Source organism: Benincasa hispida, chromosome 8, assembly GCF_027475165.1.
Source record: "Benincasa hispida cultivar pf3 chromosome 8, pf3_genome.v1.1, whole genome shotgun sequence".
NCBI lineage: Eukaryota > Viridiplantae > Streptophyta > Magnoliopsida > Cucurbitales > Cucurbitaceae > Benincasa > Benincasa hispida.
The window spans coordinates 16,189,238-16,212,228 of record NC_143485.1 but is presented as its reverse complement, the minus strand read 5'-3'; the positions used below and the strand labels follow the sequence as shown (position 1 = coordinate 16,212,228).

The 22,991-nt window shown below is 32.8% G+C and overlaps 3 protein-coding genes across 5 annotated transcripts; all 3 read right to left on the bottom strand.

Moving 5' to 3' along the window:
* Positions 1 to 523: 523 nt before the first annotated feature.
* LOC120082928 (Thioredoxin superfamily protein) lies at positions 524 to 3,918 on the bottom strand. Its single transcript, XM_039038350.2, has 5 exons — positions 3,170 to 3,918; positions 2,072 to 2,137; positions 1,444 to 1,584; positions 1,008 to 1,100; positions 524 to 801 (listed from the first exon to the last, which is right to left on the bottom strand). Exons 1-5 carry the CDS (start codon positions 3,440 to 3,442, stop codon positions 709 to 711), a joined length of 666 nt encoding a protein of 221 aa, XP_038894278.1. The 5' UTR covers positions 3,443 to 3,918; the 3' UTR covers positions 524 to 708.
* On the bottom strand, positions 2,106 to 8,444 carry LOC120082927 (gamma-interferon-responsive lysosomal thiol protein-like). Of its 3 annotated transcripts, none has more exons than XR_016531594.1 (6): positions 7,888 to 8,387; positions 7,473 to 7,538; positions 6,867 to 7,007; positions 6,476 to 6,568; positions 5,815 to 6,003; positions 2,106 to 2,137 (listed from the first exon to the last, which is right to left on the bottom strand). XR_016531594.1 is itself a non-coding variant. In XM_039038349.2 (5 exons), the coding sequence occupies exons 1-5, from the start codon at positions 8,188 to 8,190 to the stop codon at positions 5,911 to 5,913; spliced, it is 696 nt and encodes a 231-aa protein (XP_038894277.1). In that variant the 5' UTR covers positions 8,191 to 8,444; the 3' UTR covers positions 5,706 to 5,910. The 3 variants fall into 3 exon arrangements, 1 of the variants encoding a protein (XP_038894277.1); XR_005483333.2 differs by lacking the exon at positions 2,106 to 2,137 and adding an exon at positions 5,459 to 5,615; XM_039038349.2 differs by lacking the exon at positions 2,106 to 2,137 and having other exon boundaries at positions 5,706 to 6,003; positions 7,888 to 8,444.
* A 10,968-nt stretch (positions 8,445 to 19,412) lies between these two features.
* LOC120082461 (NAD(P)-binding Rossmann-fold superfamily protein) lies at positions 19,413 to 22,758 on the bottom strand. The gene is made up of 6 exons (XM_039037641.2): positions 22,373 to 22,758; positions 22,065 to 22,237; positions 21,776 to 21,961; positions 21,274 to 21,436; positions 20,463 to 20,649; positions 19,413 to 19,765 (listed from the first exon to the last, which is right to left on the bottom strand). The coding sequence occupies exons 1-6, from the start codon at positions 22,494 to 22,496 to the stop codon at positions 19,621 to 19,623; spliced, it is 978 nt and encodes a 325-aa protein (XP_038893569.1). The 5' UTR covers positions 22,497 to 22,758; the 3' UTR covers positions 19,413 to 19,620.
* Positions 22,759 to 22,991: the final 233 nt, after the last annotated feature.

Here is a 22,991-nt window from a genome sequence, read left to right as displayed (position 1 = left end):
TGTTTTAAATCAAAGACCTGAGAATATTAAAGTGCGTTCCGGATCAAAGATTTAAAAGAGGTATCTTCGTGAATTAAAGAAAATATATTATTTATTTACTTGGAGAAACAAACTTGGGTGCAAGATAACTGAAGACACTTATTGAACCAAATTTGAAATTGTAAGTTACAAAAAATGAAGAAGAAAAGGATAAGGAATAGTACCAAAAAACTAGTGGGAAGACTCAATTATTTGTCTCACGCACATTCAGATATTGTCTTTACAATATGCAGGGTAAGTCAATTCATGCCCTCACCAGAAACGGAGCAACATATAGAATCTTGAGAAGGAAACTCTAGAAAAATGCATATTGTTTAAAAGACAACTATCTCTAGAAGTTTATACTGATGTTGATTAGACAAGAAGTACTACGGATAGATCTACTAACCACCGTTCATTAGTGGAAGGTAACTTAGTCACTCAATGTTGTAAAAAGCAAAATGGAAACCAACTTAAGGAAGAGTATTAGTTATAAGTATGATAATTAACTGTAAAATCATCAATAAGAATTTATTCTCATTATAATCCTTTCTCCTTATGTATTGAGTCTTTCCCCTATCTATCTTACAAAAATATTATTGAAATGCAAAATACTTTTATTCCAGACAGATAAAACCAACAACATTATCTTTTTCTTCGAAGCATGTTGAGCTTTTCTTTTCTACCTCTTTAAATGGCACTAAGGGATTTAGCTCTACAAGCGGTTGGCACAGAAGAACCTTTATACGCCGCACAGATATAGCTAACAAAGTTTTCATAGTCCTGCAGAAAGATGAAATCATGTCAATCCTTATAAGCTTCAGAAGTATGGTTGAGTTCAAATCAAAACGCTTAAGCAATGTATTGTACATAAATTAATGACCAATCACTTTGTGAGAATCAACATGCCCATGATTGATTATAGTCAATAGGCAATTTTTTGAGTGTGTTTGGATGTGTTGAGTGTGAATATATTGAGAAAAACAAACCTCATAAAGTGGTTGTCCATCAACAACAACCCAAGGAACGTATTTATGAGGAGGCTGAAGATTGTTGGTTTCAACTGCATACTGTAGTTCAAGCTGCATAGAAATGATAATTCTGGTCACAAACAGAGTCGATCCTCATAAATCTAGTTAGTTTATCTAGTTGCAGTTTTCTTTCTTTTATATCCGTGAGTGTCCGGACTAGCTTACGCGCATTTCGACTAAATCTCAACTAATCTCACAAGACAATCCGCCTGACCTTACAACATTTGAATGTCGAGGGAATTCTTAGAAAATTAATTCCTAGGTAGGTGGCCACAATGGATTTAAAGTTTATCTAGTTGCAGTTTAACGCTCAAAGCATAGAATATTATATTTTTCACAAAGGGACTTGAGGAAACAACAAAGTACCTTACTTGAGTTGGTTTTAGTAACTCACCTCTTTTCCAAGCCCAGAAGAATAGCAATCATAAATAGGCTTAGAATTCAATCCCAATTTCTCGAAGCAAGTCTCCCATTGGGTAAACTTCCGGTCGTACACCACAGCCTCAACACAGTAAATAAAAGGAAAATGCCCTGTCTACATCGACAAATTTAAATCAAAATTTAGCATTCCAACTTATCGAACAAATTTCTTAACATTATGGTTCATTTTCCCAACGAGTGAAAGTGCTACTACATAATTCAAAAAACGAAAGAGATAACATGCGAATTATATCACCAGGTTCATAACTTTCAGAATCTCATGTTTTGAAATAGTTAATGGACTACCAATTTACTAAAGGGATAACTATCACCAACCACATTTAACTCATTGAATATGAAGAAACAAATGATAAGAAGTCATGATACTTTTCCAGAAAATCCATGCACATTGTAACAACTTTTTCACCCTCACCTCAATCAAAGTAATCTGAATATAAGTAGTTCCATGGCTGAATGCCACATAAGTTTATCAATTAAAGTAAATGAGAAAGGAGAAAACAGGCAACGAATGCCGGAACCAACCTAACTGAACAAAAAGTTAAATAACCAGCTAACCATTTAGCTCTCATAATGAGACTTACCAACTCAGGCCAGGCATGAATAGCACAGGCTTCCACAGTGTTCAGAAGACATTCATTAGGCCCATGCTGAAATCAACACCACAAAATGCAAGTTCCTCAGCCAGCATATATGCAAGAGTATTTTCATATATGTGTTTGCATGATGTGTGATTGCTATGTTTTCCAGGATTAAGCCTGGGTGTAGAAAGGCAAAACAAAATGTCAACTTGAAATGGAACAGAAAACCATGATAGGACAGGTAAGAATCAATCTAAGTTCATGAACGATAGAACTAAGAACATGAAGAAATCTCTTGAATTTTTCCTGGGTCAAAGCCCTGCTCCCTCTTCCCCAGCCATATCTTATAGAGAAGGAATTGCAAGGCAGATTCCTCATAATGAACAAAATTTGTTAAATCAAATAAAACCATTCTCGAAGAGCTTAAAAGGATAATTGATGATGAAATTGGCCCTGTTTATCATTCAATTAAAGACTGAAAAATCTAATGTTTGTTGTTTCCAAGTATTCCTTTAGCATTTCGTCCAAGAGAAAGAGTTCCTATGGTTAAAAACTAAAAAGGGTGGTTTAAATGTGGGGTCTGTTCTTATTTTGGTTGAACTATATAAGGTAAAAGCAAAATGCAAAAAGCAAAGCGAAAATAGATTAGTTGAGTGAAAGGAAACACCCATGAAGAAGCTTTCAGGGTAGGCAGCAATGGGAAATCAAACTTGTACCCGTCTTTAAACATTATTACTATACACTCCCTTCTCTTTCTCTGATTCCTCCACCCTAGGCCAGGAAATAAACAATCAAAATCATGAAACCCTACTTAGCTTTAGCTCTAAACGCCATTCGCGAGTCAATCAAAACAGAATCATCATCAATAACCCTCTGTTTGTTTCTAAAGGGATCGGGGATTTTGAATCCTACTGGAATTGAAATGAATTCCTTCGTTTAGCTCTTGAAATGAAATCCTAGGATTTCATATTCCAAGGATAGAAATGCTCAATTCAGAAAATCCTTATTTTCTTTTAATTTCCATCAAACATCCAAACAAACTTTTTAATCAAATTCTTTTCATTCCAAAAGACAACAAATTATACTCATCTAAAGGAGGACCTGACAAGTGATGGAACTGTTTCGACCGAGCCTTGCATTGCCGTAGGGAACTAATCTCAGATCAACTATGGAGACGAGCCCATCCTCAAACAACTCAATCAGATTGTCCTTTATAAATTCCACACTGTCTGGACAGAGGGATTCATAGTAAACATCCAGAGACACTTTATCAATCCCATAATTAGGGCTTGTTGAAGCTGAAACCTGAGAGCATAGCAAGAGTAGGAGATGAAAGAAGCAAACGAATGAGGGAATTCTGGGCCAAGAATCCATGGACACGGATCCAATAACACGGTATAATTCGATTTGCGAAGCAAAATTGCAAATGAAGAGGCTACTTCTTTAGAAATTCCATCGCTGGCGGTTTGATTCTGATCCTCGATGCATGTTGGCGGATTTCCGTGAAAAAATTCAACCTCGATTGAATTTCAGTTATAGTTTGGAGAACGAAAACCTGATCTTTGAATTTCAGTAGGCATTCTTGGACATGCCATGAAAATGAAATTAATCTTATGAAGGAAGGATAACGACGAACAGATTGGGTTTACATTCCTTTAACGTGGCTCGCTCTTCTAAAATATTTATGAACATTGATTCCAATTTAAGCAAAATTGCGAATGATATAATTTACATTTAGGTGAACTGTTTACCTCTATCTTCTATTACAATCAAGAATTAAAATGTCGAGGTTTCATTTTACAAAAATATCGATGAAAAATATAGATATTTCTTTAAAAAAAAATAATAACAGAAAAAAAATTGAAAAACGGCTTCAATTAATAAATAAACATTTTATATATTTAAATAAGTTATTTTACTAATTGCTTGTGTTATACCCACAATATGGCATTTTCTTACATATCTATTAATTCAAACTTTTTATCCTTGTTGTACTAAAAATATATATTTTTTTATGATATAATAAAAATGTTGTTCCACTCCCATGAACATATAGAAATGTCAATGAAAATCTCGACATGTCAATAAAAATTTAAAGATTTTGAAAAAAAAATAAAAAGGAAAAAAAAACTAACATCAACTACTAATCTAGAAATTAATATAAAGATTTATTGAAAATACATATACTCAACTCATCCGGAGTTAATAATCCATAGAAAATTGTTACTCTATTGCCAAATAAGCATGACATTTGATGCAAATGGGTATACAAGATAAAACATCATTACGATATAAAACCCATTTAGTTGCAAAGGGATACATATAGCAAGAGGATCTTGATTTTATGAAGATTTTTCATCGGTTACGAAGCTGGTAACAAATTGTGTTCTCCTCACTATGGCAATATCCAAAAATTGGTCTTTATTATAATTAGATGTAAACGTGTTTCTCCGTGGAGATTTACTTGAAGAAATCTATATGAACTTGCCTTAAGGATACAAGCCCACTAAAGTTTTGCCTAAAGGGGAGAAAGTTGTTTGTTGATTAACAGATATTTGTTCCAATGGATCTATCGTTGAAATTACAACATTCTGATAAGGATACTCTCACAAATCCATTAGCTTATAAAAGACTCATTGGAAGATTACTATGTCTTACTACTATATATCGTCCAGACATCACCTTTGCAATGAATAAACTTAGTCAATATGTTGCTAGCCATATAAAATGCATCTATCTACTGCAAATCACTTGTTGAGATACTTAAAGCTACACCATGACAAGAAATTTTGTTGACCACCACAAATTCTTTTCAACTACAAGCCTTTCCAGACTCAGATTGGATATCTTGCCTTGATACACAACGATCAACCAACCACTGGCTTCTGCATTTTTCTTGACGATTCTCTTGTATCGTGAAAATCCAAGAAGCAAAAAGCAAAGTATTATTTCTCGTTCTTCAGCAAAAGCCAGATACACATCCTCGACATTGACTACACGTGAAATTCTTTGGTTGTCATATTTACTTACTGATCTCCAAACTCCTCTTCAAAGGCAAGCATGACTATTTTGCGACAATTAAACTACTATACATTCGCATTTTTTCACGAAAGAACCAACCACCACAACGAGGTGCACTGCCACTTTGTACGAGATAAAAGTTGCAAATGGCTTCCTCAAGTTGTTACCCAATCGTTCAGAGCATCAATTAACTGATGTTTTTACTAGTAAGTCTCTTCCTCCTAGATTATTGTATCCCTCGATATCCTAGTAGATGAGTGTTTTACGGATATACCACTCATCTTGAAGGGAAGTATTAAGAATAATATTGAGATTTAGTTATCTTCTGTTAAGAAACTGTTAGTCAGTTAATCATTTTATTAGTTGGAGTTTTGTTAATTTGTTGTAAACTCCCCTATATATTTGGGTGAATTAAGTGAATGATACACAATTATCACATTCCCAATTGCTCACAGTAACATATACGAAAATCGAACATTTGAAAATACAAGAATATACTGCACCCATCCATCCAACCTGCATCCGTCTGGAAATGGTTCTTTTATCAGTCTATACTGTAAGACTCTATAGTTGAAAGATAATTATGAACAATTAAAGTTGATTTCAAACAGAAACATTGCAAACATTTTCTTCTATTTTGATTTATTGATTAAACAGAATTCAATTCAAATGTATAAGGTTGTACGATGAGATATAATTCAAGCAATGTATGATAATATTATCACCTCGATCGCTTTCTTGCATATTAAATCGACAACATTATTGTCATCTCGTCTTCGTCATCTTGGCATATCTGGGAGGCTAGACTATGCTTTTTATCTTCAAATGGCACTAATGGATGAAGCTTTACAAGCACTTGGCAGAACAGGTCCCTTATATGCCTCACAGATGTAATTTATGAAGTTTTCATAATCCTGCAGCAAGAGAATTATGAAAATCCTTATCAGTTTCAAGTTAATGAAAGTGTATACCACACTTGACGAAGGGTTGATATCATTGCACCAAACCTATGTGTGTTTTGTTAACCAATAGATAAATAACAATTTCTTATTTTTTTTTTCTTCTATTTTTTCTACTTTTGTTTGTTTCCTTGCTATTTTTTTTTTTAACTATAATTTTCACAATTCTGTAAGGGTTTGAATCCTTAGCTAAATTCTAAAAGCAAACTTATGTCTTTAAAATACCTTTTAAAAGAATCTCAAATTTTGACCCGATCTTTGAAAAGATTTCATAGGGTAGATAATAAAGGAAAGAAACTCATAGATGAAAACAGTGTCAATAATAAATAGACGGTCTCCATGTTAGTATAACCCATGCCTAGACCTTTATGTAGTTAATTTGTGCTTGTGGAGGATGAGTGCGCGGAACAGAAAGAAGGAAACAAACCTCATATAGTGGCTGCCCATCTACAACAACCCAAGGCACGTATTTGTGAGGAGGCTGAAGATTATCGGTCTCAGCTGCATATTCCAGTTCAAGCTGGAGAAAAATGGTAAGAATCCAATTACAAAGAACACGCCACGTTGATTATCTCTATGTTTGTATACTTAACCATAAACCAGAGACAGTGAACTGATTATGGATGGAACAACTATATCTCAGTCAACAAAATCTATGAAATCTTCACAGTAGAAAACCAAGTAAGCTAGATATGTCGAAAACCAGGAATCTATTGTCACAGGTTCGTGCAAGTCTAGTTGAACAGGTGCCAAGATTACATTACGATTAAACTCAAATGAACACAAAAATCTGAACCGAGTTAATTAAAGAAACTCACCTTTTTCCCAAGCTCAGTATTGTAGCAATCACTGATGGGCTTGGGATTCAACCCCAACTTCTCAAAACATGACTCCCACTGGGTGTACTTCCGTTTGTACACTAGATGCTCTACGCAGTAAATGAAAGGAAAATGCTCGTCCTGCAAAACTCATCAGTACAAGTGAAGAAATTTGTCCTCCCAAATCCAACTCAATCACCCTGTATACCTTAGTAACTAATGATATAACTCCATACGGAGATGGAGGTAACATATGTTAATAAATATGTGATGGTAATTTTAAGTTCTAACATTTCAGTCCCAAGATGGCAAAAAGAGAAACATACATATATAAAGAGACAATGTACACCCAACTACATCAGAACAGTCGATAGCAAAACAATATTAATAAGAAAAGCTCTTGTACCAATCCAATAAAATTTAAGAAACTAATATCGACGATCAGCAAATAAGTAGTTACCCGAGTAACCACAAACAGGTAACAAATGATGCAATTAAAATGAAACAAAAAAATGGAGTTATATGCGGTAATGTATAATAAACAAGGAAATGTTGTTAAGCAACTGACTAGTGTCATAATGTCATGATCCCATGAGAAAGTCTTACCAGCTCAGGCCAGGCGTTAATGGCACAGGCTTCCACAGTGTTCAATAGGCATTCATTAGGGCCATGCTGAAATTCCAAAACGCAGTACAACAAGTTTATTAGCTAGTAACAATGAACACCAACTTAAAACGGAACAGAAACGAAGACTCAAACAGACGCATCAAACAGTTTAAGCTGCGTAATTAAGGATGAACATTAATCTCGAAACAGAGAAGAAATTTGAAATATAAAATCCCCCTATCAAAATATATAGAGATTTCCTGATGATAAAATTGAACCAAATAATTAGCAATTGGTCATCCCTAAAGTAACCACAACGAAAACCCTAAAATCAAATCGAGCAGAGAAGAAACGAAACAAGAAATTCATTTTGCAATTAATCAAAGCAGAAATGTAATGAATTAAAACAGAGGACCTGACAAGTGATGGAATCATTGCGGCCAACCCTTGCGTTGCCATAAGGGACGAGCCTGAGATCAACTATGGAGATGAGATCGCCATCAAAAAGCTTAACAAGATAGTTGACGATGAAATTGGCGCTGTAAGGACAAAGCGACTCATAATAGAGTTTGAGCGAGATTTTGTGGGTGCCATAATTGGAGGTCGAGGTTGCGGCTATGGAAGGAGAAGCAGATGAAAGAGGAAGGAAGAAAGAGGAGAGGAAGAATATGAGATAAAAAATGTAAAGGAAGGAACAGAGTTTAGGTGGAGACTCCATGGATTACATAACAGATATTCTTATTTTAAATTCAAAATTAATCAACTTTTTCATCGGAATCTATATACATGAACTTTTTCCTGCTCTGCTATGGATTTGTGAATATCCTTTCGCTTCCTCATCTGTTCCACCTTTGCTTCTCTATTGCGATATTTTTACCTGTAATTTGACAACCAACTATGAACTACCAATTTAACATGTAAATTGAGTTGACACACGTATTTTGTTTTCATTTTGACACGTACTCTCATAATATTTGGCTCCGTTTGTATTCGCGCACTTTCCATAAAAATTTATTAAAATATTTTTAAAAAGCTATTTTTATTCTGATTAAATATTTCAATTTCTTCTAAAAATAACTTATTTTTTAAATTAAATATTTAAAAATGCCAAACACACATTTATTTTTATTCTTACATTTTTCAACTTTAATTAATTTTAGTTCTTATACTTTAAAAAAATAACTATTTTGGTTCCTTCATTTTCTTTTTTTTTTTCATTTTTAAAATATCAAAATAGTCAACTTTTAAAAGTTCAATAATTAAAATGAATCAAAATTGAAATACAAGTTCCAAAATATACCAAAATAAAAAAAAAATATAAATCAAAAGAAAAAAATATAGAGACCATAAAAAGTTGTATTTGAACTTTTAATTTGTTTTAAAATATAAGATATTTCTTTATTAATTTAGATATATTTGTTTGAATTCTTGTTTTTGTAGTAATTTCAAAAGTATCCTTCAACATCAATATTATATTGATATTTTCACAAAATGTATACAACAACCTTTAAAATTTCGGTAGAAAACGATTGGGGGAGGATTTAAAATAATTTAATTTAATTTAATTTAATTTAATTAATTAATTAAAAAAAGGACTTCTTTATTATTTTCTTTTTTGAAACATGTAATTATAAATAGAAATTTTATCCAATCATAAGTACTAAATTCTAATTCTAACTTTTTTAAAATCATATGAAAAAATATATTCACCTAATTGGTAAAAATGAAAAATTGGGAGTGACCAATAAAAGAAAAGGGAAAAGTACATCGTATTTTAACTTTTAAGTGACTCTTAAGTGTATAAACTTCGCCAATACTTTAATAACTTATACAATAATACCATTTTGTGTCCATATTTTTCTTCCTACATATCTATCTTCGTCTTGCTCTCTTTCTTATATCCCTCGTCTTAATCAGGTAAAATTTATCCTAGTGGATTGTTATTTTTATCACCATAAATTCAGTTTGTGGATGTTAATCTCTTATATTAGGATAATAGTGCATTAGTAACGCTACAATATTATTTGCTGGAAATTCCAAGATCACCGCTCATCATTGTCGTTCTCTTGGAGAATGTATTTGTTTTGTATCCTTATTGATCCAACGGGATATTTTTTTTTAAATATTGTGGTTTGTAAAACTATTTAGTGAAATAGAGTTGCTTTCAAAGTATTTAGAGATTTGTAGTTGTTTTGAAGATTTAAAGGTTTGGAAAAGGTTTAAAATATTATGTCCAGGGTTGAACCCTCGATCTTTGGACATGTCGAGGGTTCAACCCTCGACCTACTTGAACGACATGTCGAAGGTTCAACCCTCAACCTAATTAAAGTTGCTGCATGGGTAGCTATTCATCCCGTTGGCGCCAGAGCAACGTTGCTTCGTCCCATCGGCTTCCAACGCTATCTGTTCCCCTCTTTAATCCCCAACGCCATAATTAATTTTATGGGTCAAGTTTTCAAAACTCGACCTTAAAGCTTTTAAGCCTCACTCCAGTTCTTACTTCTCACTTCTCAAATCACACAGATTGCTCTCTGCCTTCTTCGAAGAACTGCCCATCTTCTTCTCCTTTGAAAAATTTTGTTCTCCGTCGAACCTTTCACTTTTGAGAACTTATAAAAATTCACTCCCTTTTTCTATTCTAAATCTTTTTCTTCACCCACATTCGTCCATCAAATTGTGAGGTTTGTACATTTACTATACAAAATTTTATTTTTTTAAAATAGTTATAAATTTTGTTCCTATTCTCATACTATTATATTCTTTTTATAGTTTTTGTTGCTATTTGGGACACAAAGAACAGAAAAGAGGTAACGTTAACAAAATTCTTATATTCTCATAATATTTTAATTTTTTCATAGTTTTTGTTGTAGATCCATATTCTCATAATATTTTGTTTTTTTCATAATTTTTGTTGCCGGATAACATATAGCAAAGAAAAGAGAGACCATTGTCACTTTGAGGGAAAAAAGTAAAACCACTATTAAATTTGTGAGTTTACTATTTATTTATTACTAGTTTTTTTATATTTAGTAAATCTATCAAGTTAATTTTTTAGTAGTTGTTGAATTCAATAATATTTACATATTGATGTTAGTAATTCTTTCTCTATTATGGATATATTTTTAAAAATATTGTGGGTTGGAAAACTATTTAGTGAAATAGGGTTGTTTTTAAAGTATTTAGAGATTTGTAGTTGTTTTTAAGATTTCGAGGTTGGGAAAAGGTTTAAAATATTATGTCGAGGGTCCAAAAAAAATTAAGTACAAGTCGATGGTTCAACCCTCGACCTTTGGACATGTCGAGGGTTCAACCCTCGACCTACTTGAAGGACATGTGGAGGGTTCAGCGCTCGACCTAATTAAAGCTATTGCATGGGCAACGATTCATCCCATCGGCGCTAGAGCAATGCTGCTTCATCCCATCAGCTTCCAACGCTCTTTGTTCCCTCTCTTTAAGTCCCAACGCCCAAATTAATTTCGTGGGTCAAGTTTTCAAAACTCGACCTTCAAGCTTTTAAGCCCCGCTCCACTTCTCACTTCTCAAATCACACAGATTGCTTTCTGCCTTCTTCATTACTTTCTATCTTCTTCGAAGAACTGCTCATCTTCTTCTCCTTCGAAAAATTTTGCTCTCCGCCAAACCTCTTCTCTTTTGAAAACTTATAAAAAAACCACTCCTTTTTTTTGTTCTAAATATTCTTCTTCCCACACATTCGTCCATCAAATTGTGAGGTTTGTATATTTACTATACAAAATTTCATTTTTTTTTTAAATAATTGTAAATTTTGTTCTTATTCTCTTACTATTATATTCTTTTTATAGCTTTTGTTGTTGTTTGGGAAACAAAGAATAGCAAAGAGGTACGTTAACAAAATTCTTATATTCTCATAATATTTTGTTTTTTCATAGTTTTTGTTGTAGATCCATATTCTCATAATATTTTATTTTTTCATAGTTTTTGTTGCCGGATAACAAATAGCAAAGAAAAGAGAGACCATTGTCAATTTTAGGGGAAAAAGTAAAACCACTATTAAATTTGTGAGTTTACTGTTTATTTCTTACTATTTTTTTATATTTAGTAGATCCTTCATGTTAAATTTTTAGTACTTGTTGAATTCAATAACATTTACATATTGATATTAGTAGTTCTTTCTCTATTAGGAATATTTTTTAAAAAATATTATGGTTTGGAAAACTATTTAGTGAAATATGGTTGTTTTTAAAGTATTTAGAGATTTGTAGTTGTTTTGAATATTTCGAGGTTGGGAAAAGGTTTAAAATATTATGCTGAAGGACATGTCGAGGGTTCAACCCTCGACCTAATTAAAGCTGATGCATGGGCAGCGATTCGTCCCATCGGCTCCAGAGCTACGCTGCTTTGTCCCGTTGGCTTCCAACAGTCTATGTTCCCCTCTTTAATTCCTAACGCCTAAATTAATTATGTGGGTCGAGTTTTCAAAACTCAACCTTCAAGCTTCTCATTTCTCAAATCACACAAATTAATTTGAGGGAAAAAAGTAAACCACTAATTAATTTAGTAGATCTACCATGTTAATTTTTTAGTAGTTGTTGAATTCAATAATATTTACATATTGATGTTAGTTAATTTTTTTTAATTAAAAAATAATCATCACACACATGCACGTCACTTGGGACATCCACCAAACCCACATTGATTTATCTCCTCACTCCCTCCAAAACATGAATATCCCTCGGGGGTCAAACCCAAAACACAAGGTTGGAGTACATAAAGGAGATTTCTAACACCAAATTTTCCAATATGGGATTCTCCAACCAAAAAAATCCTTTCCCTCTTTGTTTTGAAAGTTAAATTTCACCCAACATTAGTAGTTCTTTCTCTATTAGTGTTAATCTTAGTAGTTGTTATTAGTGTTAATCTTATTTATATTATGTTATACCTACCATGTTAATCTTATTTATTTATTTGTTTTTGTTTGTATTTAAGTATAGTATATTGTTATGTTTAAAAAGTTGACATTTATGCTTTAATATTTTTCGTTTAATACAAAATTATTGTGATTTTTAAAAAAAATATATTTCTTATGATATTTGATTTTTTTATTATTAACTTTGAAAATATAGTTTAAAATAGTTTTAAAAAGTTTAATTTATTGTTATGTTTAAAAAGTTGATGTTTATAATTTAAAAACCTTAATATTTTTAATTTAATACAAAATTATTGTGATTTTTTTTAAATATATTTCGTATGATATTTTATTTTTTTTAGTATTAAATTTGAAAATATAGTTTTAAAAAGTTTTTATTATTATGTTTAAAAAGTTGATGTTTATAATTTAAAAATTTTATTATTTTTAGTTTAATACAAAATTATTTTGAAATTTTTAATATATTTCTTATAGTATTTTTATTTTAATTTTTTAATATTAAATTTTAAAAAATAGTTTTAAAAAGTTTACCTAATTGTTATGTTTAAAAAGTTGATGTTTACTGTTTAAAAACTTTAATATTTTTAGTTTAATACAAAAATTATTTTGATTTTTTGTATATATTTTGATTTTTTTAGTATTGACTTTGAAAAAATAGTTTAATTTATTGTTATGTTTAAAAATAGTTTTAAAAAGTTTACCTTATTCTGATTTTTATTGTGGTTTTTTAAATATATTTATTATAAATTTCTTATCGTGATTTTTGTTTTTGTTTAAGTTTGATAATTAGTAGAACAATTAGTAATATATTGTTTTTTTTTTTTTTTTTTTTTTTAAGAAAATGGCAGACAAAAGTTTGGGATTTATGTTGTTTACAAATGGTAATAAGATTTATGGTATTGATGGAGTTGATTATGACTAATCACCAAGTGGGGGGTTTTAGCATAAATGTGAATAGTAGAATTGTATTTGAACAATTCATTGAAATGGTTGTGATGTCACTTAGTGTAGATATGATTCAGTTAGAAATAATATATAGACATCTTAATCTAGAACCACCAGGATTAGTCAGGTTTATGTCATTCTCTATTCCGAATGAACAAGCTATGAACTTAATGTTCTCAATTGTGATGTCACTCCCGAATTTAGTGCATTTGTATGTAAATGTAAATAGGATAGGGTTGGATATAAACTTGAATGCACCCTTTAGTCAGTTTGAAGATCCAACTCAATGTATTAATCCTGATCCGGAGTCAGTTGCAGCGCCATGTGATGATGAAGATATAGCGGCTAACAATCAATACAAAGATTTCATAACAGAAACGGACGATGAATTTGAAGAGTTGAATTTTGATGGTTGTGAACATGAGTTACCTTCAGATACATTCAACGATTTGGGGATGAATGTACTAGTAGCATTCGAGAACATGACCCAATTATAGCCCCTGTGGACATTGACAATACTCCATTGTATAAAGGGATGATTTGTCAAAACAAAGAAATGCTACAACACGCGGTCAAATGTTTTACTATTAAATGTCACGCACCATATAAGGTTGTGGAATTGACACCGACGATTTAGGCAATTTGGTATAAGAAGTGAGAAGAAGGTTGCAAATGGAGACTTCGTGCAATAAAGAAAAAATCGCATGGCTTGTTCGAGATCACTAAGTATGATGAACAACATACACGTTTTTATTAAGAACTGAGTCAAAGTCATGTGTAATTGGATTCATCAATGATTGGACTAGAGTTCTGTGATGCCGTAAGAGAAAAACCATCTATCAGTGTAGCACAACTGCAGTCCGACATAAAATCAAAGTTTGGATATCATGTTCCTTACCATAGGGTGTGGGAGGGCAAAAGAAAAATGTTGGCTAGAGTGTTCGGTGATTAGGATGAGTCATACAAATTGTTACCCAGGTGGCTATATATGGTTAAGCAGACCAATCTCGGAACACGTGTAGAGTGGAGAGTGAAAGAAACGATGAATGTTATTGCAGTTTGCTCACATTTTAACATGAACTACGAAGATTTTATTGAGGACTACTATAAATTGTCAACATGTGCTGAATCTCAATTTCAATCTGTACCGCATGAAGATTACTGGATCACGCACCCTAATATGCCCGTCTTACATGCTGATCTATCGTTGTTGAGAAAAATTGGTAGACCAAAAAGTTTACGTTATCATAACAGTTCACGTTATCATAACTAGATGGATTGGACAGAACCAATCAATCGACAATGATGTGGATTTTGTAATCAGTTAGGCCATAATCAAGGGTAGTGTCCTTAGTTACTAAGAGGGCTCCAGATAGTCAAGGATTGAGAAATAAATAATTTTTGTCATGTGTATTTAATTAAGTGTACATGATACTTTAATTGTATATTTAATTTTTTATTATAATTTATAAAGTTATACATTATTCTTTTAATTAAGTTGTACATTATTTAATTGAGAAATAAATAAATTTTTTAATGTGTATTTAATTAAGTGTAGATGATACTTTTATTGTATATTTAATTTTTTTATTATAATTTATAAAGTTGTACATTATTCTTCTAATTAAGTTGTACATTATTTAATCGAGAAATAAATAATTTTTTCATGTATATTTAATTAAGTGTAGATGATACTTTTATTGTATATTTAATTTTCTTTTATTATAATTTATAAAGTTGTACATTATTCTTCTAATTAAATTGTACATTATTTAATTGAGAAATAAATAGTTTTTTCATGTATATTTAATTAAGTGTAGATGATACTTTTATTGTATATTTAATTTTTTTATTATAATTTATAAAGTTGTACATTAGTTAATTGAGAAATAAATATATTTTTTCTTTTAGATCATGGCTTTAAACCCTGGACCTATTAATCCGATGTTTTGTACGACCAATCCATTCATTCATCTTCTGTTGTATGACAAGATCGTACTATTGGAGAAATATCTTGTAGGCGTCGAGAGATAGTTGTCTAGCGCACTATCCCACTCCACCCTCGAATACTACCGCTACTCCATATATCTGGATTTTATGGGATTGCCAAATTGAGATTTATTCAGTTAGTTTGGCATCTGATCACAACCTTAGTTGAGAGATGGAGGCTGAGACACATACATTTCATATGTCTAGAGTGCACTATCACTCTATAAGAGATAGAGGTGTTGTTGGGGTTATCTGTTGACGGTGAGCCGGTCACCGAAGTGATGTATGATGATTGGTTACAAGTTTGTCAATTGTACCTCGGTGTGACCCCACCTGCCAACAAAATTAAAGGATCGAGGTTAAGTTTGATATGGTTAGGGAACAATTCCATGAGCTCGCAAATGATACAGATGAGAAAACCGTCATGAGATATGCGCAAACATATATAATACAAATGATGGGTGAAAGTCTGTTTTCCGACAAATCAAGTCATTTTGTTCACTTGATGTTCCTGCCACTGTTAGCTAACCTCTATGATGTGGGACGATATTCGTGGGGTGGAACATGTTTGGCATGGTTGTATAGACAATTGTGCAAAGCAACAAAACCTGAAGTTCGTGAGATAACTGGGCCTCTCATACTTTTGCAACTATGGGCTTGGGAGCGATTTCCAACAATGGCTCTACATCTCCAACATGTAAATGACACTCAGTTAGCTGGACGAGCCTATGATTCTCGGTATGTTATTTTAATTCAATTTAATTTTTATACGACTGATCTAGTTAATTCAGAATCTAAATTATCAATTTAAAATTTTAGATGGAGAGACAAATTTTGTGTGACTAGGACAACCACACATGTAGTCAGCCAGTACAAATATATGTTTGATCTACTTCAACCTGATCAGGTACATTAATACCAAACAATTCGCTTTTTAGCATGATGTCCATTGCCTTGTAATATTGAACCCCTATGGCATGATATTGACTTAAGGACTAGAGATTGGTTAAAAAAAGTTGCACATTTGGTAGTGCGATGGCACTATCGTGCAAGGTTTATTGTCGTGGGGTTTCTATTGAATAGTTTGAATTACTCGTTCAGGAGCAATTGTGGGTCATCTGGTAAATGAATGAATATTATCTAATTATTTTTAATTTAAATTTATTTTAAATATTATCTAATTGTTTTATAATTCTCAGAGATCGAACAACAGTAGACTCTGTGATGTTGCGAATGATCCGAACCAGGTTTTTGCTATATGCAATGACAACTAGAGCTATATGGAGGAGATACATTATATGTACTATATACCTATTGTTCCTCCACCAGCTCCTAGACGTAGAGGACCTGTTCGAGAAGAAGAAGATGAGTTCGATGAGGTTGGCTACAATGTGGAAGAGTTGCCCCTGTGATGCAGACGCAGAGCCAAACCGATTATGTTAATTCGATGATGATAATGCCAGCATTTGGTTCAAGACATTATGACTCAGAGGCTGGTCCATCGTCTTCATACGTGCATGGATATGGTCGGGGTCGTGGAGAGCATAATGAATATTTATATTATGAAGCGCCTACAGAGCTACAGAGCAACATCAAGAAGAACTAGAGCAACCTCAAGTTCGAAGTCGACGACGACAACCAGTTTGAAATCGACGACGTCCGCCTTGTGGGACACGTTGATTTTTATAATTATTTTTATATAAATGAGATCTTTTAATTTACACTTTATTATTTTTATGAGATATTATTTTTTTTAATTTGTTCTTTTTAAAGTTAAGTTAAGAAGATGGTTTAAAAAATAATAAAATAATAAAATAAAATGTAAAGTGGAATATACTAAATAATAAAATAAAAAGGGAGTTGAAATATTAAGATAACATAACGGAAAATGAAATATTAAACTAACATAATGGAAAAAAAAATGGAGGTCGAATCTTCAAAACCAACTTAGGTTTGTCGAATTTTGAAGACTCGACCTTCTTTGTCAAGTTTTCAAAACTCGACAACCTAAATTTAAAAAAAAAGTACAATATTTTTATAAATAGTTTTGAAACAAAAATATTTTATAAATAGTTTTGAAAAGGACAATATTATTCTAATTTTCTCCTTTGTTTTGTTATGACAAAGATTGATCATGGCAGAGTTGTAGTATAAACCATTTTTTCTACAAATGGATAAAGTTCTTAAAAACAAAAACATATCACGATCCTTAGTAAATTTCCTAAACTCACATATTTAGGTTCCTTATTTGGTCGTGTGAAAACTTGACTTCATAAAAATGTCAACAAAGAAGAAACAACATTAGTGTTTAAACTAGAAGGTTTCTCAACCAATGCATTGTTGTCCACTAAGGATGGCAATGGGATGGGGCGGGGCTAGGAAAGCACTCTCCATCACCATTCTCACCCTATTTCCTGTTTTGGAGAGTCAGATTGGAGTCAGGAAATCCCCATTCGGGGACTTGGGTCCCCTTAAAAAAAAAAAAAAAATCTCTGTTCTTTATTTTATTATTTTTATTATTTAAAATTAATTAAAATTTAATATTTGCATTAAAATGATATATAGTTTTATACATATATGTGTGTGTATGTATGTATATACTTTTTTTATATATATAAATAAACAATTAAAAAATCTAGGTCGGGGCGAGGACGGGACCCTTCCCATCCATCGGGAATCTAATTTAAATCCTCAATTCCATACCCGATCAAACTGAGGATTTCCCACCTCGATCGAGTCGAGGACTCGAGGGACCCAATTCCGAGAAGAATTTTGCCACATCTATTGTCTACTAGTTGTAGAAGACCAATTACAAGTATTGTTCTAATTATCAATTATCATATCAAGATATTTATATTGACCATGTCTTTTTATCTATCTTCTTTTACCTTAAATAGGTTATAGCTATTTGAAGTAAAGAACTTTTCTCCTTAGCTGATAATCAAACTCTACACTTCATCATTGGTGAATAAAAAAAATAATGTCTAGACAGGTGATTGATGTGATCAGTCATTATAACTATGACCTTTTTAATATATATATATATTTTAATATCTTAGTTGTGACCATGAATGTTGGCCTTGTTATATCTGGTATAGTATTTATACATGGCTTGAGGTATCAACAGACTGTTTGTGCACCCATATTAACCAAAGACACATCTCAGTAGATGCAGAGCCCCTTTTTTCCAAGGCTAGCATTTCTGACTCCCAACAACGTTTCAATGTTAGTACTCTCTGCCTTTGCAAAATGAGTATCCTTTTACTGATATTGCTTTTAATGCTAGTTGCCACTACCCTAGTACAATGTAGGACCAATACCAATAGATCATTTGTGTGGAATACATATATGGAGATCGTTAGTGTCAACCATTTGTCACATCCTTAAACTCCTCCCATTGGAACAAATATATACGAGGATTCATCTATGAGTCTAACCATCTTTGTTTTATAACTATTAATACATAATTTTCACAAATATATGACTATTTTATTGACATATACGTAAAATTGAAATGTTGTTATAAACATGCATGCAACTTGCTAATAATGCCTTTAGCACTTTCCCAAGGTAATTTTTTTTATCTCAAGTATGTAGCATATATTTTTTTTTCCGAATACGACAATTGTGGAGTGGAAGATTGAACCTCTAAATTCGAAGGTAGTTATTGGATCATTTGTACTTGCTGCATCAATGATGTAGAGTGAAGGAATTAATCTTGCAACAATTGATGCGTCTCTTTTCTATTTGGACAGAAGTTGATTCTCTAATTCTATGGAAACTACCCTCACAACATGACCAATATGCCAATGAGACACAATTGATAACTGATGAGATCCTCCACGAGCAACAACCAAGTTTCGTAGTTTTATATTTACACTGTGTTGCTAATCTAGCGACTCGTGAGCAATTCATTTTCAACTTTAATAAAATTTCCAACTCATAAATGATAGATCCTAGATTTATCTCAACTTCAATTACTTGAACAAATGACTTCTGATCTAACAAGAAAAATTAAAAAATAAAATAAAATAGAATTTATATTCATCACAAATTTGAAGTGCAACCATCAAGGATGGTCCAAAGATTCAGCGAAGGAATTTATTTCTTAATCTGAGGGCATAGAAGGTCGATCATTATTTATATGATTAAAAATGTTCGTTTATCGACATTTTTAAAGAATTCAGACCGCCCAGATCAACAGAACCTTCAATATCAATACTACAGTAAAGAAGGTGGTCTCATAGTCACAGTGATAGGACTAGCTAACTGAAAGGAGAACTTACAGATAACCATATGATTTTATATTCAGGAAATATAGCCCTTCTTTTTTAGATCCTCAACGGCGTCCTTGAGGATTTGTTCCATTGGGATGAATTCCAGCCCCAGGTTCATCAACTTCTTGGCTCCATCTTTTGCTCTCACCAAATCAGGCTGTGTATCTTCTATCGATCTGAAAGGGGAAGTGTACGAGGTCAGGAGCTCAAACTGAGATTATTAAAACCTTTTAAAATAGAACTAAACAAAGACTGAATAGACCCAAGCCTTAAAACGTTTAAGAGTAACTTGAAACTTTTTTAGATTATAGGACTGGAAAGGCACGATAAAGTTCAAATTAAGATTGAACTCTGTTTTTTATTTGTTGTTTCATGATATTTAGAAAAGCAAACTGAAACTTAATAAAAAAATATTTGGATGCATCCTGGTAGTGCATCTTTGTGTAACCCGCCTAAGTGTCCAATCACAAATTGTCACGTGGAACACTTTTCTTTTTTGAAATAGATACTTTTTTAATATCCTTTTCCTTTTGTGATTGAAAGAGATGTATGGAAATAGGTGCACCCTAGAATACATCTCTTAATAATCAAAATGAAAAGGGGAAGGACCTAATGAGGTGGAGAAGGCCCCATTGGAGAGAATTAATACAAAAAACATGACCAGTCCAAGGTAATCTAATAAATGTTGTGATAAAAGAGAACTTGTGAAGACCATGGTAGCGAGATGCTATGTTATGTATAAGATCACAAAAAAAAAAAAAAAACATTAACAAAATTTTCTTTTTATCTTTGAAAATCCTGTGCTTTCTTGTTACTTATATAGTACTTGGCAGTCTACTTACTTCTCGATAGGATCACATGAATTTCCCTTACCTGGGTACCTTATACTGAGGGAAGAGTTCAGCAGCCTTCGCTACATAGTCAGAGTAACGAGCTATGGACTCTGCACAAAAGTGCCTTCCTGTAGCTGATTTGTTTTCATAGACCAAAATGTGTGCTAATGCAACATCTTTAAAGTGCACTACTCCAATAAAAACGTCCTTGAATGTCTCACTGCACCCTGCCGAAGAACAAAAAAAGACATGATCTGTGTGGAATTCAAGGAGACTTCGTAGACGAATTGTTATGTGAATTCTTTTTCATATCATTCTAATGGAAAAATGAAACGTCGGAGACACATAGAGTTAAAGCCCATTTGATAACCATTTGGTATAAGCTTATAAACACTACTTCTACCCTTAAGTTTTTATCTTTTGTTATCTACTTTCTATTGATTTTTTCAAAAAAAAAAAAAAAAAAAAAAAAAAGTAATTTCCAGAAAGTAGCTTTTGTTTCTAGAATTTGACTAGGAATCTAAATGGATCTTTCATTTAAGAAAGGTGAAAACCATAATCGAAAATTTCTCTAAAAAAGAAATCGTACAAAATATGCAATTTGAAGGGGCCTTAGGAAGCCATCGAACAATCTAAGAGTGATTTTAAAGTTCAATGAGAAAGGAAATTGAAATTTATTTCCAACTAAACGGTTCAACAACCACCCTGCTGCAAATCAATGTCTTCATATTCTGGATTTTTTAGCTGCAATTTGTTACAGTCAAAATCGAAATGAAAATCGGCAATTTCTTCATACTAAAAATGGTGCCATCTAGAAGAGAGTATGCTAGAAATCAAGTAAGAGAAATTACCCTCGAGAAGTTTTAAAAGCATTTGCATGCTTGCATTAATTCTGGGAGGAAACACAGGGCCCATGACTGTGCCTGGATTAATAACCACCACTTCCAATCCTTTCTCCTTGGCAAAATCCCAAGCAGCCTTTTCTGCTAGAGTTTTTGAAACTGAATACCACAGCTACAAGAAGAAAAGAAAATTCCAAAAATAGGAGGGAAATTAGAAAACCTGGCCACAAAAGAATACAAGCTTCAGATTGATTGGCAAAAAGTAACATGCACTTTCAATAGTATGGCATTGAAAGAAGAACTCCCATTATAACCAACAGAAGGAAAAAGATCAAACCAGAAAAAGAACAGATTAGCCTAAGAATCAGGAATTATTGGCCTTCCAAATCCCCTTTTATCCTTTTACTTTGTAGTTTCTTCATTATCCAATTCGCTCGCGAGTAGGGAATTCCTATTGCCATAGTTCTCAAGCCGGGGGAAAGTAAAGATTCAAAGCAGGTAAATCACTCACCCCCTTTTGCTTGCAGTAATCAATATCGGTCCAGGATTCTTCATTCCTTACAACATTCGCAGGCCAGTTAGGGTTCGGAATCATGGCGGAAATGGAAGAAGTCACCACTACGCGTCTTACCCCAGCCTCCTTAGCCGCCGTCAGGACGTTGATGGTTCCTTTGATAGCCGGATCCAACAAATCCCTCTATAAATACGATGCGAGAGTTATTTTCTACAAATTATGACCTCAAAGCATAAAATAGAACTTGTATTTCATGGTTTGTAGTGCTCGTGAGATAATATCACACCTCAGGATCCTCTACAGGTTCAACAATGCAAGGAGACGCGACGTGGAAGACACCGGCGCAACCAGTCACGGCAGGGACAATGGAGTCATAATCGAGGAGGTCGATTTGGAAGAGACGAAGACGAGCATCCGCTCCTTCTAAATCTTCCAAATGCTTGGTTTCGCTCTCGTCCTCTGCATTTGTCGATCAAGCATGCAAATCATTCAGCGGAAATCAAATAGTAATGTAACTATAAGCAGCAAACAACCGAAAGTTTGAAAAGAATGAAGAAGAAGCCAGAGAAAGATAAGTATGAGTGGGAGTGTAACTGAGGTTTTGGACGGTGGCGTGAACGGAGTAGCCGCGGAGGAGGAGGAGGTGAACGAGCCAGGATCCGATACAGCCGCTGCCGCCGGTGACACAAACCAGTTCGGGATTCTGAGTCGTCGACATCTCTATGGTGAAGAAATTGGCCTTACCTTTCACTTCGATTCTTTAATTCTTCAGGTCTTCAGTTCACTGGTCGTGGAAGAAGGAATATCTGATTTGCTCACCTCAGGAAATCAATGATGACCACAATGAATATTTCACGCAGGGGGACCCGCTGCACCGATTTTCCCTTTTCTGGTTAAGTTTCAATTGCCTTCAAATATATACCATTTTCTTTCAGTTTTATTAATTCTACATTTCTACTTACTTATTTTCGGTAATGTTTGTTTTTCTTTTCTTTTTTAGAATATATATATATATATATATATATATTGAAATTTTAAGTCTAATTTTTATTTGATCCCTAAATTTTAAAATATTACACATTTAAGTTTTCTTGGGTAACTATTTATTTTTTTATTTTTGTTTTTTAAAATTAATCTTATTTCATTTCCATTTGTTTGCGTCTTGAGTACAAAGGTAGAATTTTTAGTCAAATTCCAAAAATAAAAATAATTT

Coding starts and splice junctions, on each gene's coding strand:
- LOC120082927 (XM_039038349.2), bottom strand. CDS start 8,190: ATGGAGTCTCCACCTAAACTCTGTTCCTTCCTTTACATTTTTTATCTC. Junction 6,569..6,866: donor ATACTGAGCTTGGGAAAAAG/GTGAGTTTCTTT, acceptor ATTTTTCTCCAG/CTTGAACTGGAATATGCAGC. Junction 6,004..6,475: donor ATGGGCAGCCACTATATGAG/GTTTGTTTCCTT, acceptor CTCTTGCTGCAG/GATTATGAAAACTTCATAAA.
- LOC120082461 (XM_039037641.2), bottom strand. CDS start 22,496: ATGTCGACGACTCAGAATCCCGAACTGGTTTGTGTCACCGGCGGCAGC. Junction 22,238..22,372: donor CGCCACCGTCCAAAACCTCA/GTTACACTCCCA, acceptor CGACAAATGCAG/AGGACGAGAGCGAAACCAAG. Junction 21,962..22,064: donor AACCTGTAGAGGATCCTGAG/GTGTGATATTAT, acceptor TCGTATTTATAG/AGGGATTTGTTGGATCCGGC.
- LOC120082928 (XM_039038350.2), bottom strand. CDS start 3,442: ATGGATTCTTGGCCCAGAATTCCCTCATTCGTTTGCTTCTTTCATCTC. Junction 1,585..2,071: donor TTCATGCCTGGCCTGAGTTG/GTAAGTCTCATT, acceptor TTGTCGATGTAG/ACAGGGCATTTTCCTTTTAT. Junction 1,101..1,443: donor CTTCTGGGCTTGGAAAAGAG/GTGAGTTACTAA, acceptor ATTTCTATGCAG/CTTGAACTACAGTATGCAGT.